This window comes from Syzygium oleosum, unplaced genomic scaffold (assembly GCF_021117445.2).
Source record: "Syzygium oleosum isolate NSW1041296 unplaced genomic scaffold, Sole_v2.1 Sole_v2.11, whole genome shotgun sequence".
NCBI lineage: Eukaryota > Viridiplantae > Streptophyta > Magnoliopsida > Myrtales > Myrtaceae > Syzygium > Syzygium oleosum.
Genome location: NW_026607495.1, coordinates 4,266,490 through 4,284,730, shown reverse-complemented (window position 1 = coordinate 4,284,730; position 18,241 = coordinate 4,266,490). Strand labels below are relative to the sequence as shown.

The 18,241-nt window shown below is 39.9% G+C and overlaps 1 protein-coding gene across 1 annotated transcript; it reads right to left on the bottom strand.

Moving 5' to 3' along the window:
• Positions 1-533: 533 nt before the first annotated feature.
• On the bottom strand, positions 534-5,449 carry LOC115673862 (cysteine-rich receptor-like protein kinase 10). Its single transcript, XM_030596113.2, has 7 exons — positions 4,564-5,449; positions 3,073-3,204; positions 2,653-2,780; positions 2,304-2,511; positions 1,983-2,217; positions 1,746-1,893; positions 534-1,666 (listed from the first exon to the last, which is right to left on the bottom strand). Exons 1-7 carry the CDS (start codon positions 5,369-5,371, stop codon positions 1,319-1,321), a joined length of 2,007 nt encoding a protein of 668 aa, XP_030451973.1. The 5' UTR covers positions 5,372-5,449; the 3' UTR covers positions 534-1,318.
• Positions 5,450-18,241: the final 12,792 nt, after the last annotated feature.

The window sequence follows — 18,241 nt, the reverse complement described above, 5'->3', positions numbered from 1 at the left end:
GTTTATGTATATAAGGCATGACTTTTTGTGAGTATCCTTCACTTCCAACATCCTATGAATCTGGATTTAATCCCAAACCATCGAAGTGGTATAACTCCTCAAAATTAAAAACATATGTTAAGAAAACCCTCATAATAGATTTTGAAGTTGACAAAACTATCCATGTATGTCATGTAAGTTTGATAAATGTCTTGAGGTATTTTGATTCAGGAAGTTATTTTTAGACGAGAAGCATATGGCAATCTTAATCTTGTCCAGATTAAGGAACTTACTTCAAGTAAATGATGTTCAAACTTTATACTAGAGATGAAAAATTTTAGATTCAGAGAATTACTTATTTTCCTATCCTAAAATGTAAGTCTAGAACTCGACGCAAGTTTGGTATGTGACACAAGTTCATAACGTAAATAACATCTAGTGATCTGGTTTGGATTTAGCATTTAGAATGAATTGATAGACTCAATCTTAAAGATTGTTTTTACAAAGAAAATTTGAAACGCAAAATATTTTAAATAATTGGCAAATCAATCTCGAGACAAGTTACTTTCTAAACGGAAAAGCTCTATTTCTATAAACCAAGACATTGGTTGTATGGATGATCATAATCAATGAAGATTTAGATTTTGTCACTCAATAGCTACTCAATCTTCTTAATACAAATTTGTCCAGTGTGGAGATTGGAAGATGATCTTCTAAAGATTGTCCAATGGCTAGATTGGAAGCGGATGAGTATAAAAGGAGACTAAGGTGCTGAGAAGCAGGAGCAAGAGACAAAGTCCAGAATCTACAATTCCAAAGTCTGAGCGTATTTCAAACATATATACTTGTCTTCAAGTGTGCAAAATTTGTGATCTTGAGAGTAGTACTAAAAGAGTGAGTTAGTGAGATAGTAAGACCTATTATACACTGAGTGTTATCACTCATAATTGTAATATCCTAATTGATCATCTAGTAGAATCCAGCTAGTAGGCTATTAGCATGTGAGAGTGAATGTAGGCTTGATCTAAGCAGAATCACTATAAATCTTATGTGCAGATTTTCTCGTCTCTTAAAGTTGCTTCTGTTTATTACATTATATTGCACACTTACATAACTGCTTCGAAAGATTATTTAAAATCTGAACATTGTACACTAAGTTCAAACTTTGTTCTTGATCTTTTGAATTCCGTTTTGAATTTGTCAATAATAGTTAAAATCAACTATTTACCCCACTCTAGGTAATTCTTGCTAGCTTGATGTTTGTAATTTTGATGATCTGAAACCACAACAAAGACAAAAAAATAAGGCTTAGGGCACATTGATTACCCATTTTCTAAGGCTATCGTGGGTACGGCTTGGTCATAGAGGCCTCATTTTTTGAGAATTGGTTCAATTTGCTTCTTGATCTCTCAACCTCATATACCCTCGAACCGTAATCCTGCGTGGATGACATATCAAATTCAGTGGTTCTGTGCATGAAGAATGCGGGTCTCGACGGCACATGGAGAGTGACCGAGTGGTTGTTAAGCATGTAGAGGACTGAGGCAATCGTTGGCCGGCTAGCCGCATTTTCTTGGACACATAGTAAACCAATGTGGATGCACCTCTCGATTTCAGTACTCGAACTAGAAACTATAGAGGGATCAATGATGTTCGATATTGATCCTTCGCTCCAATTATTCCAAACCTGCAAACATCTGACAAACATTGAGCATATTGATCTCTGGAATATTATGCAAAATGAGAAGGTATGTTCTTATACTTACATAGCTTATCAGGATCTCCATGTCATTGTTCATGCAATGATTGTTCCTCTGACCACTCACAATCTCTAAAACGAGCACTCCGAAACTAAACACATTTGACTTGACTGAGAAGTTTCCGTTCATCACATACTCCGGCATTATGCATCCGCTGTGCATCACAATAAGTCCACCATATTAGTTCTATTGTTTGCTTTGTTCTTTTGTCAATCATTAGCTCTAGGAGGTTGTGGCACTTACTAGGTCCCCACGATTCGGTTTGTCTCTGCTTGAGTTTGGTCCAATTCGAACAGCCTTGCCATAATTAAATCCGATATCTTAGGATTCATGTCTGAGTCCAACAAAATGTCGCTGGCTTTGAGTTCCCGATGGATGATAAGTCGAGAGTCTTCATGTAGGTAAAGCATCCCTCGAGCAACACCCATTATTATCTTGTGACGCCTATCCCAGTTTAGACTTGCACGCTTCCGGGGATCTACACATGTTGGTCACATTCTATAATACATCAATTAATTATTTTGTGAGGATTTGATTTTACGAATGACCATCCGAGAAACATACCGAATATGAACTGATCAAGGCTTGAATTGGGCACAAACTCGTAAATGAGAAGCTTTTCGACTCCTTCCAGACAGAAACCTAGGAGCCTGACCAAGTTCCTATGTCGTAGCCTAGCTAGTAACATGACCTCGTTCTTGAATTCTACTTCCTCTTGGCTGGAATTTTGCGATATCTGTTTGACCGCGATTTCCTGTCCGTTGGAGAGACCCTGAAATTTCACCATTTTAGGTCCTTGTGAGTATCGATTGGTACATTGAAGCATGACTATCATATTGATGTCATCTTTGACTATTTGGTTGCTTAAATTGTGAATACAAGAGAGTAGTGTATGTGCTTTATTAATTATTACCTTGTAAACAGCACCAAAACTGCCTTGTCCAATCTTCTTGGAATCAGAGAAATTATCCGTTGCCGTTCTAATGGTGCCGAAATCAAATTGCAGCGACTCCTCCGTGATAATTTCAGCCACAACTTCGCCTACAAAGACAAAAACGAGGTCATTTAGAGCGAGCATCATTATCTGTTCATAGTTTCCCTAATTAAAGAGTCACCACCTTTTAGTATGTACAATTGCACGTGCAGGCATTACTAATAAACCCTAAACCCTAAACCCATAACCCTTATAAACTTCTTGGCCTAATTGCCGAAAACGATGCAGCTCTTACTATTTTTATGGTGCAAAAGCATAGTCATTAGTCAACTTCATCATTTCCATGATCTTTTTCAACCTCATGAACGTTGCTGTTGCAATGCAAGGATAAAGACTCACCTTCAACATTTTGTCTGGGTTGTTTCTTCTTCCTTTTCACTTTCAAGAGCACGACAGCGCCAATAATGAGTAGTGCAGAAACAATTGTGACAGCCGCAATGATCACAGTCCTCGTCGAATTGCTCTTTCCAACTGCAAGAGCAAAGGCACAATATGTTTATGATCATTGCTCATTTCTCACTGAGTAACACACTGGAGAAATTACTAAAGCGCCATTACAACTACGGAAACTAAATTCATGTTGCAAAGATATAACAAGAACATATACGCACCACAAATTACGATGTGAAAAATACATCGCACCAATCTCGGATAACTCAAGGGAAAGTTATTCAGATTTCTGGATTTTGTCATCCTACCAGTTTTCGTCTAATGAGATTTGGAATATGTCACATTATTCTCTAAATTTTTGTTTTTCGGGGTAATTGGTTGCCTTTTCGACTTCGATTTCATTAATTTCATGAATTTCTTATGGAAATCAGAGTAAAGACAGTGATATGGTTTACAGAAACAAATGGGACCAAGGTATACATGCGGACTACCGCCATCTGTGACCACCATTGCGTAGGTGATCACTGCTAATAAAAAAAACCTCCACTGCACTAAAGATGGTCTCTCTCTCTCTCTCTCTCTCTCTCACAGATGACCACGGGGGTAGAGAGAACAACAATCACGGTGGTCTTAGGTCTTTATTATTTATTTATTTGATTATTTTTTTTCCCATCCTATCTTATGTTCATAAAAAAACTTAAAATGTCAGAATATGTATATTTCTAAGTATTTTGTCAAACCAAAATATAATATATAAATTTTTTTGAGGAATTTCTTATCGAACTTATAAGTAATAAGAGAGTTTACAGAAACTCCCTTATTAGGTGATGTTGATTTTTTTTTATTGATTGTTGATCATTTAATACACAGGCCCATTTGTTTCAACATCTAATAAGAGAATTTCGATAAAATTTCTTAGTATGTCTAACATTGGTAATCAATCTTATTCTGATTAACTTCATTTTCGGACCATCAAACACGATTAAGGCAAGTTTTAGCCTCTCTTTTCCTTTGATGACCAGTAATTGTCGAACATCTGCTGGTGATTCATTACCCTAGCCTAGACTGACAATCTCAAAAGACAACTTGTGAGCTATGAATGCCATAAGTTGTGATTCAATGAACTGACTCTGATAGTTGACAAGTAGTCATGTAGATGCATCAAAGATTAAACATATCTTCTTTTCCAGAAAATATGGACCAATCGATATCTTCTTTTTTGCCAAAAAGTATTTATTCAACATACCGATCCAAAAAATAAAAATTACACGATCTACTGAACATATATCAATAAAAAAGTCGTATGATTTATAGAGCATGTAGATTAAGCTCATATAATCAATTGATTGCGTGAATCTTACGTGAAACCCGGATATTTTTATTGAAAAAAAAAAAGACACAAACGCCATGTACCTAACTCCTGAACAAGAGCCAACATACCTGGTGGCGGAGGCAGCACATCTGGCCCCTGCGTGGACGATGGCGGCGGCGGCAGCGGCAGAGGAAGTGGCTCATTGAGCGGGTCAAAGAACTGATTATTGGCCTCGTATATGATTAGGCAACTTGGAACCATGAACCGTCCTCCTGAGAACCTGGAACAGCAATCCTTGATCATCTGGACGCCTATCACGAGGCAGTTGTTGCATTGCTGCTCCGTTAAGTCCGGCGTGCATTGCACCAATGCGTAGATCATGTCAGATCCCGCTGATTCGTTCCCCGATGCGTACTTTCTCAGCGAGCTGCCACCTGCCGCCTCGGCCCGCAGACTATTCAGGAGCTTCCTTAGCACTGCGTCGTATGTGTCTGGGCTCGAGACGTTGTATTTGGTTTTCACCATGTAGTGTGGTTCTGTCGCGACTATGTTGAAGAACGAGGCATCTGAGTACCGGATGATGCAATTATCGGAGTAGAGGAGTGCCTCTTTCTGGAGGGGGCAGAGGCCGCTGATGTCGGAGGCCAAGACATCGAGGCTGGCGCGGCAGGTCTCGGCGCTTAAGTCACCGCGGCAGAGGCCAAAAACGTAGAGGGTTAGGGAGGCGCCAAAGACGGCGGCAGAGGCATTGAAGAAGCCGTAGGAGAGTGAAAAGGAGTTGACGGTGGAGATGGAGGAGAGGAGGGTGGTGAGGGTGGTTTGGTAGGTGCTGTTGGCGGTGAAGTTGCCGGTCGAACCACAGTGGGTCACTGGGAATTGGGCGTTTATGGTGGAAGCAAACATGAGAAGAAGTAAGAGGAGATTTGCAGGATCCATTTTTTTTTCTTTGGGTGCTTCGGGTCCCTCTTTGATAGAAGTATTCCTCAACAGGCTCGGTCCGTAGACAATATGACTACCGTGCTGATAGCGTGGAAAACAAAATGTGGTGAACCATTTTATATAGGGCAGCTGCCATGCCTAGCACGCTAGGCCCAACACGTTATTTGCAGGAGAAAATATTGCAGAGTTGTCGTGTTTCTCAGGGGGCAACGTTCGAGTCTCGAGACACTGTTGACTCCTTTGACTGCGTCTCTGTCTTTTGCGAGTACAATAAGACGACCGGCGATTTCCAAGCAATAAGCAATTCGAGTCTCGAAGAAGCATAGACTCTAATGGAAAAGCAAAGTCGAAAAAAAATGTGGACACAATATTTTATATTACTTAGTAGTTCAGTAAGAGGAAACTTCCACTTAAATATCTTATTCCATAATTTAAAATTAGAAGTTGTTGAATGATTCCTAATGAACGGAATAGGATAATCTGACTTGGTTTAATTGAGAAGGACCAAAAAGTCCCTTGAGCAATAACTCGAACATAAAAGATTTGGGAAATGAAAAGGAAAGAACTTGCAAATTGAATGATTGCTAATGAATGGATGAACCGTACTTTGATCTCCCAACTAGAAGATCGACCCCAAATTTCGAATCTTGATTGGCTATTAACCACTAATGATAAAAGTTTAGGGTTTAGTGCGAAAAAATTACATTCCCTAGTATACTTACTTTTTTTATAACAAAAGCTAGTAATCCTGTAAATTTGAAAGTACAAGATTTTTAGGTATAAATGCAACGAGAGTTCTAGTGCAACGTCCCAAATTCAACTTAGCTTCCGCTGCACCCTCCTGTTCTAGGACTTTGATCTCCTATTCTCCCCAATCCAGATGAATCTGCACATATTATTAGTAAATCAACGTCCACGACATGGAGCAAACACATCACCGACTGCGCATGCACTCTACCACTTCTCCTAGAGATCAGAAATGCTAATAATAATAGATCAAACAATTACTATCAATTGATTTATACCATATAGGTAATCCCATTGATTTATATAGATGGTTGCAAAAGTATGATTCTAAATGGGGAAAATTGTTTAAAAAGTTCTAAATCTATTGCACTTTTTCCAATTTGGTCCTAAACCTTTTAATTTTGCCAATTGAGTTTTAAACATTTTCATGTTTTGTCAATTGAATCCATCAAGCCAATTTTAGCCGGATATCGCTTATGTGAACGTCGACCATCCTACATGGCATGGCCGACGTTGACATAGACAAGTCTTAAACCTTTGCGGCATGGCTAGCGCTAATGAGGGGGGCCATTGCTAGCTTAGGCCAAGCGAGGGCTACGTTTCCTTGGGCGAGTGATGGCAACCCTCGCTCTCACCTGAGGTTAGCGACCTTCACAGCCACTGATGAGGCCCTCTAAAGGGAAAAATGGGAAAAGAAAAAAAGAAAAGGGGAAAAAAGAAAACAAGAGAAGAATAAAAAGAGAAGAAAAAGAAAAAATAATAAAAAATAAAAACATATTATTATAATTTGTCCATGTTAGTGTCAATTGTGCCATGTAGGACAACCAGCATCTCCGTCAACAATTTTTGGCCAAAATTGGTAAAATTAAAAGGTGTAGACCCAAGCTTGACAATGGGAAGGGACCATTCGATTCAAAACATGAGAGTGCGAATGGAGGCGATTTGGGAGAGAAGAGTGCGAGGCTGAGGCATTAGTTTAGTAACTCAGTGGATAGTTCTTCGATTTTGGAGAGTATGGGGTTGAAGAAGGCCTTAGCTTCTGTTGTGATATTGTTGCGGAAACTCATAAGATCTTGCAATTTAATCACCAAAGAAATAAACGAGGAACAATAACGACATAAGATATTTACATGCTTCAGTCTGAGTGTCGGTACCTACTCCATGAAGAGAATCAGCTGCAAATAATCCTTACAGTTACTCATACTCTCAAGTATTTTCTACACCTTGATTACATCCAAACCAAAAAGTTTATATAAATAAATAAACAACTTAATTTGAATGTAAAACTCACAGCACAAATCCGTCCGTGTTCGAAGCTCTTCGTACAGCTGATCAAACAAAATTTTTTATACGTTCTCCGAAGAAAAACTCCACACGCGGCTTAACACGGAGAGCCTCCCTATTGTACTTCTCTCTTGCTGCTATTTTTCTATATGAGTCAACATATCAGCTTTGACCAATCAAGGAAGAATAGATAAAGCCAAGAATCTCATCTAACGGCAAAATAAGAATCCCTTGTATGCCTTCCGCGGAGTCCAACTAATATGCGGTCAAACTTGACTATTGATCTATGTCCACACTTTTCATGGCCCCATTTTGAATTCAAAGTAGGCATATTATACACCTACTCAAACTGGAGAAATTTTTTAACAGCTCTTGATGAGCTGCGGAGCTGTGGACAATTGACCAAAGAGAGCTAATAGGTGTTTTTATTCTAGTTATGCATTGTCTGCATTTGATATGCAAGATTTAGTCAACAAGAAAGAAACAAAAAGATGATTAGTAAAAGAAAAAAGAAGATGAACGGTAAAATAAAGAAGAAAAAGAAATATTTTTTTATAAAATTCAATAAATTACTCGAAACGATGTCGTTTTGAGCAAATTTGTCTACGTTAGATTGCCAGCATGCTACGTAGGACAGCCGACAATGAGCGAATCGCCACATCAACAATTTCTGATGAAAATTAGTAGAAAGGACTGCATCGGAATTTCGCGCAAAGATTTTTAACTAAATTGAAAATATTGAAAAGTTTATGATTAAATTGATATGCATAGAATAAGTTTAATATTGATTGAGTAATCTTCCCCACGCGTCCACAAGCCAATGCTTTAGCATGCAAATGAGCTACATGTCCTTTACCATGAATTTTATGCAAGACAAGACTTTGTCTATTTGACCAAACCCATTTCTTACGCAGGTACTACCACTTCTCAACGGAATTCAAGACCTTCAATTTGCTAAGGTGTAAAAAGATCTTTGTGTATTCGGCACTTGGTCCATTTATTCCCCGCTGTCCCCTGCTCAACTTAACGCGGCCTTGGTATTTGTGAAAATTCTTGAAAGAAGGAAAGAGGAGTTTCTGGTCGCATATGCGTGGCTACTTCTCCCGTTGCAGCTCGCTGCTCTCCAAGCTCCTCAATCGGCGTCCACCGTTCGTCTCTCTACTCTCGACGTCACAAGTCATCTATCTCTCGATAGTCAAATCGCTGATTTTGCTATTTGGGGTTATGGGGGACGCTGGGTTGTGGGTCATGGTCGGTTTTTACTGGTTAGGGTCACTGATTGGGTTGCGGTAGCCGGTGGTCCAGGTTCTTGAGTGCTTCGACCCACCCCTTTGACCCGCCCATTTCACCAGGAAAAGGTTTAAAAATGGTGGTTTGAATCTGACATGCAAAAGAAAAAAAAAAGAAAATATTGGGAAATCCTCATCTCTGATCTCCCGAGAACTTGATGCACTTTCTACAGAAATAAAGAATAGCCTCTTCAGTTCACAAAAGGCGAAAGCAAGAGGAGGGACTCTGACAGTCAATCATACTAGCTTACCATGTACAATTTTTGTCGATCTCCCTAATTGTGATAATGATGCTGTGGCTGGGGGTAACTGTACTGCTGGTAAATATATGTGTGATGTTGACACTGAGTTTGGGGATGGGATAAGTGCTGATGTTGATGTTGGGGTTAGCATTGTGTGTATAAACCTGAATTAGCGAGAGAACTTGCTTATTCTCCCAATGAGAACGATACTTTTGCTGCCCCATCAAGTGTGTATTGCAAAAACATTATTATGGCCCAATCTGCTAAGCTAGATTTTCACCATCCTGTCAAGAATGGAGATAAACTTATAGCAATTCCTCCCCTTGAGGTGTTAGCCGAGCGTTTGTCATATTTCCAAAACTGCCCTGTTTTTACTTAGTTGGAGGTGTAATTGAGAAATTGTGGGGCAAAAATAACCTTCTAGATAGATCTGCCACAATTGATGGCTTCTTTTTCTTTTGCTTTTCAAATGTAGTGAAAATGGTGGAAATTTTGGAGGTGGGCATGTGGAACATTGCAGGAAAGCCTATTTTTCTACAAAAGTGGCATCCCCTTATTAGATTAGAGAGAACGAAGATTGCTTTTGTGCCTGTTTGGATATGTCTTTATAATGTATTTCATGTTTAATGGACCAAAACAGGTTTTAGTTACGTCTGTAGTGTTCTTAGAAGATCTCTATATTTGCACTCGGCCATTGAACAAAAAAAGGTGGCTATCCTTTGCAAAGACATGTATCCATACAGATATAGATACCACATTCCTAGAAAATTTCAATATTGACATGGGTATTGGAAAAAAATTGTAGGCCAAGGTGCAATAGAGCTGGGTGCCTTTGAGATGGAAGAAATGCTATTGCTTTGTTCACAAAGATTATACTGGAAGTGGCAAAGAAATTTGGGTTCCTAAGACCCAAAAATTTGTAGTCCCTGCTAACTTGGTCTCAGGCCATCAAGAGCCGATAGTAAACGAAGATGCTGCATGGGTAACTTTTGGCCTATCTAGGCCATCTCCCATTCCGAAGAGTAATATTAACTCCTCAATTACCTTACTACTATCTTGTCTGATCCTTCTTCCTCATAATTTACACCAGTTGGTAGCAAGGAAATAAGGTCAAACAACAGCAACAAAAGTGCCTCCAACTTAGTGTCTTCTGATAATAGATTTGCTCTTTTGGAAATGATGGATGCTTCAGATTGTCCCTTACACATTGGGGGTTTTAGGGGATGTAACAAAGCCTCACGACAACTTCAATAGGAGCTAGTAATTGACCATTACTCGGGCTATAGAAAAGGCACAATTGGAGGAGTTACTTATTCTTAGTAAACATGAAGAAAGTTTGCTCAAATAGAAATCTAGTAATCAATGACTCAAGGAGGGTAATAACAATAGTAAGAACTTCTTTGCCTCCATGAGGAGTGCTCGGAACATGATCAATCCAATCAAACTTGAGGATAGCTCTATTATTATGAGGAGGGTGCAATTAAGAATACAATTATATCATATCATCAACACCTTCTTGGTAACTCTAGCTGTACAGGTATTCCACATGAGAGGTACGCTTTTTAATTCTATGCAAATAACAATGCTCTTGTTAACTTTCCTGTATCTTGGAGATCAGATATCCTCATAGTCTTAAAGGGTTTCAACGACTTCAAAGTTCTTAGTCTAGATGGTTTTAACAGTCTATTATACAAATTCGCTTGGCCCATCATAAGGTAGGACATTGAGGAAGATGTCATGGAATTCTTCTCGTAAAAAGAACATTGAAATCTATAAATTCCACATTGAGTTCCCTTGTATCAAAGGTCCAAAATCCATCCTACCTCAAGGAGTTCAGACCCATTTCATGATGTAATGTCCTATTCAAGATCATATCTAAGCTATTTGCAAAGCAAACTAGTTGCATGCTGCCATCAATTGTCGGCCTCAACCAAACTGCTTTCATCACTGGATGACAAATCTGGAGAACATTGTGTTAAGATCTCTTACACAACTACCATAAGGAAGACAAATGTAAACGTTTGGCAATAAAGACTGATCTCATGAGAGATTATGACATGGTAAAATGGGATGTAGTTTTTAGGGTTTTTAAAGTTATAAATACACCTTAGTATTTGGTTGATCTGATATCTGAGTGTATCATTACACCGAGCTTTTTAGTGAACTTCAATGGCAAACCAGTTGGCTATTTTAATAGTACTTATAGGTTACAATAAGGTGATCCTCTTTCTTCATGCCACTTTGTCATGGTTATGGAACTTCTTAATAGAATTGTTAGTGCAAAAGTCGCTACTTCTGCTTTCAAGTATTTCCGGCCCTACAAAACTTAGTAGATTACTTACTTATGCTTTGTAGATGATTTGCTCTAATTTTCTTATAGAGATGTAGATTCTGTCCTTTGCCTTGTAGATGCCCTTGATGAATTTGTCGTTCTAACTGGACTATGGTTTAACCCTTATAAATGCCAAATCTTTTTCTCTGGGTTAAATGAGAATGAGAAGCTCCTTAAACTAAACTGCACGCCTTTTTCCACAAGCACCCTCCCTATCAGATACTTGGGTGTTCCCCTTGTTCCTAGAAGACTCACTCACACATACTGTAAGAGTCTTACTAGCAAGATTTTTAAAAAAATTGCAAGTTTGGGCATAAAGCATATGAGTTATGCAAGGCAGCTATAGTTAGCCTAATTAGACCTCTTCTCCATTTGCACCTATTGGATGCAAATGTTCTTAATTCCAAAGCAAACTACATACGAGGTTGAGAAAAGAATCTGTCAATTTTTATTGGTAGGTAATACAATGAATCATTGATCGCCCAAGGTGGTATGGCAAGTAGTTTGCTCACCTAAAAGGGAAGGGGGATTAAGATTGCCCGATCTAAACTTGTGGAACAAAGTATTGTTAGGCCCCATGCTGTGGGACCTTATCAATCATCCATCCTCTTGCCTTTGGAGTGTATGGGTTTACAACACCAAATGCTGAGGCACTCCAAGTATGCAGATCAACATTAGGTGTAAATGGCTAAGAGTTGGCGATGTCTCTTTAAATTGCGACTTGTTTTAACCTCGGTTATCCATAACTCAAGCTACGTCGCCAAGAAATTTATGATGAACTCAAACATATGGGTCTGGTTGTAGAGTGGTATAACCTAATTTTGACCGGCGGTATTAGCAAACACAATTTTATTGGCAGGCTCGTTTGTAGAAATAGACTATTGGCAATATAGATTGTCAGCCAATGGATGACTACAGTTGATATCTAGTGTAACTTCTGCGAGGCCGGTATAAAAGACACAACACATTTATTTTTTTCTATGTGAATGGACGGGCAGCTTATGGTGACAGGGGACTAGGCATCCTTTAGGAGGATGGAACTCAAAACTTCAATAGTTGATGAGGGCAACAAAGGGAAGGCTTTTGACAAGACTCCTCAAGATATCCTTTCTAGCAACCATTTATGGACAGAAAGATATTAGAAGTGTCAAAAGTTGTGTACGGCGCTCATTTTAGTGCCAAAAGTTTTCGCCGGATCACTTCAGTGTCAAATCGAAGAAAAAACAATCACTTAAGTGTTAATGTCAAAAAATTCCGGCGAAGAATAATACGTGGCTTTTATAATTAATAATTTTATATGACTTGACATATTTTTAAGAAAATCCAGTATACGTGGCATTTTCAATTGTACATTTCTCCCTCCTCTCCCTCCATGTCTTTTTTTCTTTTTTCTTTTTCTAATTTTTATTCTCTTCTCCCTTCTGTGCCCTCTCTGCTTCACACTATTCATGTGCATGGAGTACTCGGCCATAGCTTCACCGGCGCTCATCAATCACCACCCAGACCTACGAGCTGTGCCACAACCTCCAACACCCCCTCTATCACTCTCAATCGTAGAGTTGAGCTTCGGTTGTCGGATCTTGCCGATCAACTCCAATTAGTGTTGGATCTGGCAACCTTGTCTTCTCTCTCGGTGGGAACAACATATCCTCTAGCCCTCATTTTTTTTGCAGCAGCATTGAATCAGGTCTCTCTCAAGGGCACTACTGTTATCGTGGTTTGCTTCTCAATAATTCCAGCCTTCCAGCATTATCCGACTCTTCTTTCTCACTTGTCTTTGTTGTCACAACACTTCTCATTACCCCTTTAAGTCTATTTAGAGCTGTTACAGTTGCCATTGAACACCATTTGATGTCGTTTTTCTCCATTACCTTACGGCTCTAAATCTCCCTTGTTTCACTATGTATTTCAACCAAGAGGACTTGAAGTGATGCAATCTTCGTAAAGACTCAATTATTGGCTTTCATCTGTTGGCTTGTTTGCCGAAATAGACTACCAACAACAGAGATTGTTGACCAATGAATGACTTCATTTGATATCCAGTGTAACTTCTGCATGACTGGTAACAGAACACATTTATTTTTCAATATGAGTGGATAGGCAGCTTATGGTGCAATATCTTTACACAACAGGGGATTAGGCATCTTTTAGGAGAATGGAATGAGGAACTTCAATGGATGATTAGGACAACAAAGGGAAAAGACTTGGCGTGAAGACTCCTCAAGGTATCCATTCTAACAACCATTTATGGCATTTGGATAGAGTGCAACTAAAGACGGTTTCAAAATAAGTCAACCGACATCTGTGTTATTTTGTCTAAGGTGCGTAAACATGTAAGAGGTAAAGCGAACCTTCCCAGAAAAATATTTTATTGGCTACTATATGGAGACTTCCTGCCTTTATCTTTTGAATTATTAGCATTATTTGTAATGTTGGGGGATGCTCCTAAGTTGTTGTACTTCGCTTGCTTTATAATACCGACATTTTACACCAAAAAAGAAAAGAAAATAAATTACACAATTAGTCCTTGCAATTAAAATATGGTCATACGACCTAGAACCTATATATAGTTTTTTATTTTAAAAGGAAACGTATTGAAAAACAATTATTCAATTAAACACGAATAAATACAAGTACATCTTTCCTTACCAAAAAAAAAAAAAATACAAGTACATCTTCTAATTTTAAAAAATTCTCTTAATTGATATAGTAAATAAGGACTTTTATATGGTGTCAATCTGTTAGAAAGGAAAATCAATTTTCGGTTAGATCCTCAGAAGGAAAATCTCCCATTTAAATCCAATTATCGTAAAATGTTAAATTTAATAAGATCTATTCTAGACTTGAAAGAACTTCTGAATCAAATTTTTTTTAATTCCAATAAAATACAATAGGTTCTATAGTCGATCTTTTACACTTGGTGTAAATCTCACACGACCGTAATGGTGCGGAAGAACTGTCCTTTTTTTGTTTATTAATAATTTAAATCCATTCAAAGTACAAAAAAAATTTGTTACTTTTTATTTAATAACCAATTAAATACCTATAATTTTAAAAGTACCAAATACATACCTTAATTTTAACTATGGAGACCACTTTACAACTTCACATAAATTATTCTTATCTTCCTGTTTACGAAAATGCCAAAAAATGTCTATCCCGAGGTCCTAAATTCTCACACTGACCCAAACACTTAAAAGCAATTGTCTTAGGTAGCTTACAAATATCTAGAATTCTTGAGAGAAGAGAGGAGGTGCATTTCTTCAACAATTGGTAACAAATAATCCGGGGGAAGGCCAAGCAATCTCATTGCAAGACCATCTGTGAACAAAGATTTCGCTTAGACCGCCATTCACTAGGGGTCAATTCGGTAACTGACATTCCATTTGTCGACGAAGGCATAGTCTTACCAGTGGATTGGTCCGATTCAAGCTCTTTCATTGGGATTGTAACAGCCCGAATTTCGACGTAATTCCGGGATCAATAAAATTGACATTATTTCGCATTTCATTTTAGTAAGTCTCGCCCAGAGCTGATCACTCTCGGGATACTACCAATGGGGTATGGCTAACTGGGGAAAAACGGTACGTGGATCAGGGACCCAATCGTGAATCGGACACCGATCATGAGAAATGATGAGGGAATATTTTGGGCCGACGTGGACCGATCTTAGGAAAAGTGATGGATTTGGTTTGGCCAAGGCCAACGATGTACAATCGGATCGCAGGTGATTCTGCCCGACCGAAAGTGCACGTGGCCAACTAGTCCTGAACTTGAACCGAACGATCGCGACCTCTGGGATTAGTGATAATTTCTCATCCTCTCAATGATCGGGATCGTCATGACTCGGATAACCCTAGGTCGATACGCGTAACCCCTAAATAGCCGCCCGTTAGTGAGGGACCCTGAAATTGGAAATTTAGCGAGTTTTGGTCACGAAATTGGATCCGGACTTCGATGTCGATTTTCGAGGGCTTGTGCGACTATTTTCGCGATTCCAACGCCATATTAGGTTGGCCACACACATTTGGGGTTGGTATCGTTGAAAAATGGAATTTCGATCGGAGACCGAAAAATTACGATTTTGCCCCTACGCCTATTTTTGGGTATTTCGAATTTTGGGGATTTTGGAAATTGAATTTGGGGATTAATTGTGGATAAATATTAGCCCCAAAATATTGGACCAAAATGCCCTTGGATATTTTGGCTTAAGTTGATGTGGACCAAGTGTTTTAGGGGCGAAATGGGAATTTGGAAAAAGTGGTCAAACCCCCCATTTAAGACCAATTTTCTCTCTCTCCCTCCATTTCTCACGTCTCCCCCTCTCTTCCTCTCCTCTTGGCCGGTTCCCCCTCCTCCTTTCCTTGGCCGTGAGAGTGGCTAGTTTGCCACGCCGATCGTCGTTCATCCGTCGTCCGCTTAAGGTAGCCGTTCGTCCACCGCCGTAGCCGCCGTTTAGTCGCCGCCGTGAGCCACCGATCAGCCGATCCCCCTTTTCCGCTCTAGCCGAGTTAGCCTAGAGTTCGGGTAAGTCGCCCCCTAAACCCTATTTAGGATATCGGGTATTAACGAGCTCGTTTAGACACGGTTTAGTCGGTTTTAGGGGTTGATGGAAATAATTATAGATGGATTAGAGGAGAGCTTGATCCCTTGTTGTGTTTATGGATGTTCATGTGGCTGTTGGATGTTAGTTTGGACATGGTGGAATGGGTTTTGGCGGTTGAAATTCGGTGGAATTCAATTCGGGATTGAATCCGTGAGGTTTGGTGTGATTCTCGGATTTGTGACTACTGTACCCGTCCAGTTTTCTATTTTTGTGGAGAATTTTGTGGGCCGAATTTGAGGAAGTTTCTTTCATGAAAGTTGTTCCCAACATTTTGAAGTATAAAATATTTTAAATTTGGAATTTTTGGAGTCCATTTGGGTCGCACGAAAGCCCATTTTCAGACCGTATTAAAACTGTCCGGAACACTGTTCATCCCGACCTTCTTGTCTTGCCGAAATTTTATAAAATTTTCCAGATCTATTTTCAATAAACTTCCTTCACCAAAGTTGTTGGTGACTTTCTTTTCTATGACATATAAAAATTTCAAAGATTTTCAAGGTGATTTGGGTGTTGAAATAAATGTATTTTGAGGACAAAATAATCTGTTAGAGTGAACTGATTCTGGTCTGATTTCGAGGGACAAAAAGGCATGGTTGCAGATTGAACCGGATTTCGTGATCTTCATAAGAAATGTTTATCAAGATGTTTTTTATGATATATCCAAAATTTAGAATTTTTGGAGTTCGTATATGCGATTGTATGGTTTGTGATTGTTGGTTGGTTCTGGATTGTGTCTTGGACTGAATGTGGCGTGTTTGTGTGCCGAGAGGGTGTGGCCATGAGGCGTGATGGTGTGATTGCGCATTGAGTTCGCGTGCCAAGCATGGGTGATCGTGTGGTGTTCATGTGGCGAGAATGTGTATTTGTGCAGTGTATGTGAAGTGTGCGATTGTGTGTGGCCGTGTGTATATGTGGCCGTGTGGTACGTGTGGAATGTGTGGAACAAAGGTACGAGAATGTAGGATTGGTTGGAAAAGTGATACCCTGAGGCGTGTTCGTTTACGCGGGGTGAGTCTGTCCTAAGGTGTGTTCGTTTACGCGAGACGATGCCATCCCTGACGAGGTGACGATGCCCGGCCCGACAGGATGACGATGCCTGACGAGTTCAGAAGACCGTTGGCCTGATGCGTTTTACGCGGGCGCGGTAGAAGGAAAGTTGAGTGTAGGATTCCGTCATGAGGCGTGTTCGTTTACGCGGGACGATGCCGTCCCTGACGAGGTGACGATGCCGGGCCCGACGGGGTGACGATGCCTGACGAGGTCAGAAGACCGTTGGCCTGATGTGTTTTACGTGGGCGCAGTAGTGGTGGAAAAGTTGGGAATGAGCTGGACTTGGCTTGACGTGTGAGGATTGCGAAAGTTGACGCATGGCGTGAGTTAGTGTGCGAGTGTGGTTGTATCGTGTGATATAGTGCTCGATTATGGGGTAAAAATTGCTAGGCATGGTATGGGACGTGCCCAAGTGGGTTTTGCCTTATAATCGAGGCACGCGCGATTGTGATGCATCGATGCATGTGAATTCATATTACATGCTTTGGTTCTGCGACATGAATGATGCATCATTGTGGCATGTTGGTTGTATTATTATCTGACGTGCAGGGAGTTGTATGGAGGATATCAGGTAGGTTCGAGTGTGATTGTTAGTATGATTGGTTGTTTGTGTTAGTTATGTGTTGTTTGGAGGTACGTGATAGCCTAGGTGGGGTTTAGGGTGTGTGCTTATTGAGATGTGATCTCATGGTTGTTTCAACCAACACTTTCAGAATCCCGGTCTGAGCAATGAACCTTCCGCCGCCGCCGCAGCGTTTTGCAGTACCGTTGCACACCGACATCAACGTGGTAGAGTACCCGACAGACGAGCAGGAGACTCAGGAGGATTCAGATTCAGAGGACGAAGAATCAGACTCGAAGTAAACGCCAAGTAGAGGGCGTAGGGGCAAGTGTAAGGGTTGTAGAATAGGCTTTTGAAGCGTACTATTTTGGTGATAGGGTACCCAGGTTATCAATCCTTTTTGTTATCGGTGGTATGTAGTGTGGCGGTGCGGTGTGCTTGTATATATGTGGTTTTGTAAATTGTGGATATTATATAAGTTTGAATGAGAAATGAATATGTGCATTCTCCCTGATTACCCCAGTTATTATCGTCCGGGTATTGATGGTTTCCGCTATTGATATAAATCTCTTATAAGTTTAATTTGGGTCGGCGATACCCTGGGATGTCGCATCATTCGACCAGAGAAGTGTGTCGCGTGCTCGAAGGGGTTCGGGGCGTGACAGGGATGCTTAGTCCCTGCGATCTACTTTCGATGAAGAAGGCTGGATGCCGAGGGGATGGCAGGGCAATGGAGTTGCTGCTAAGCATGAGAA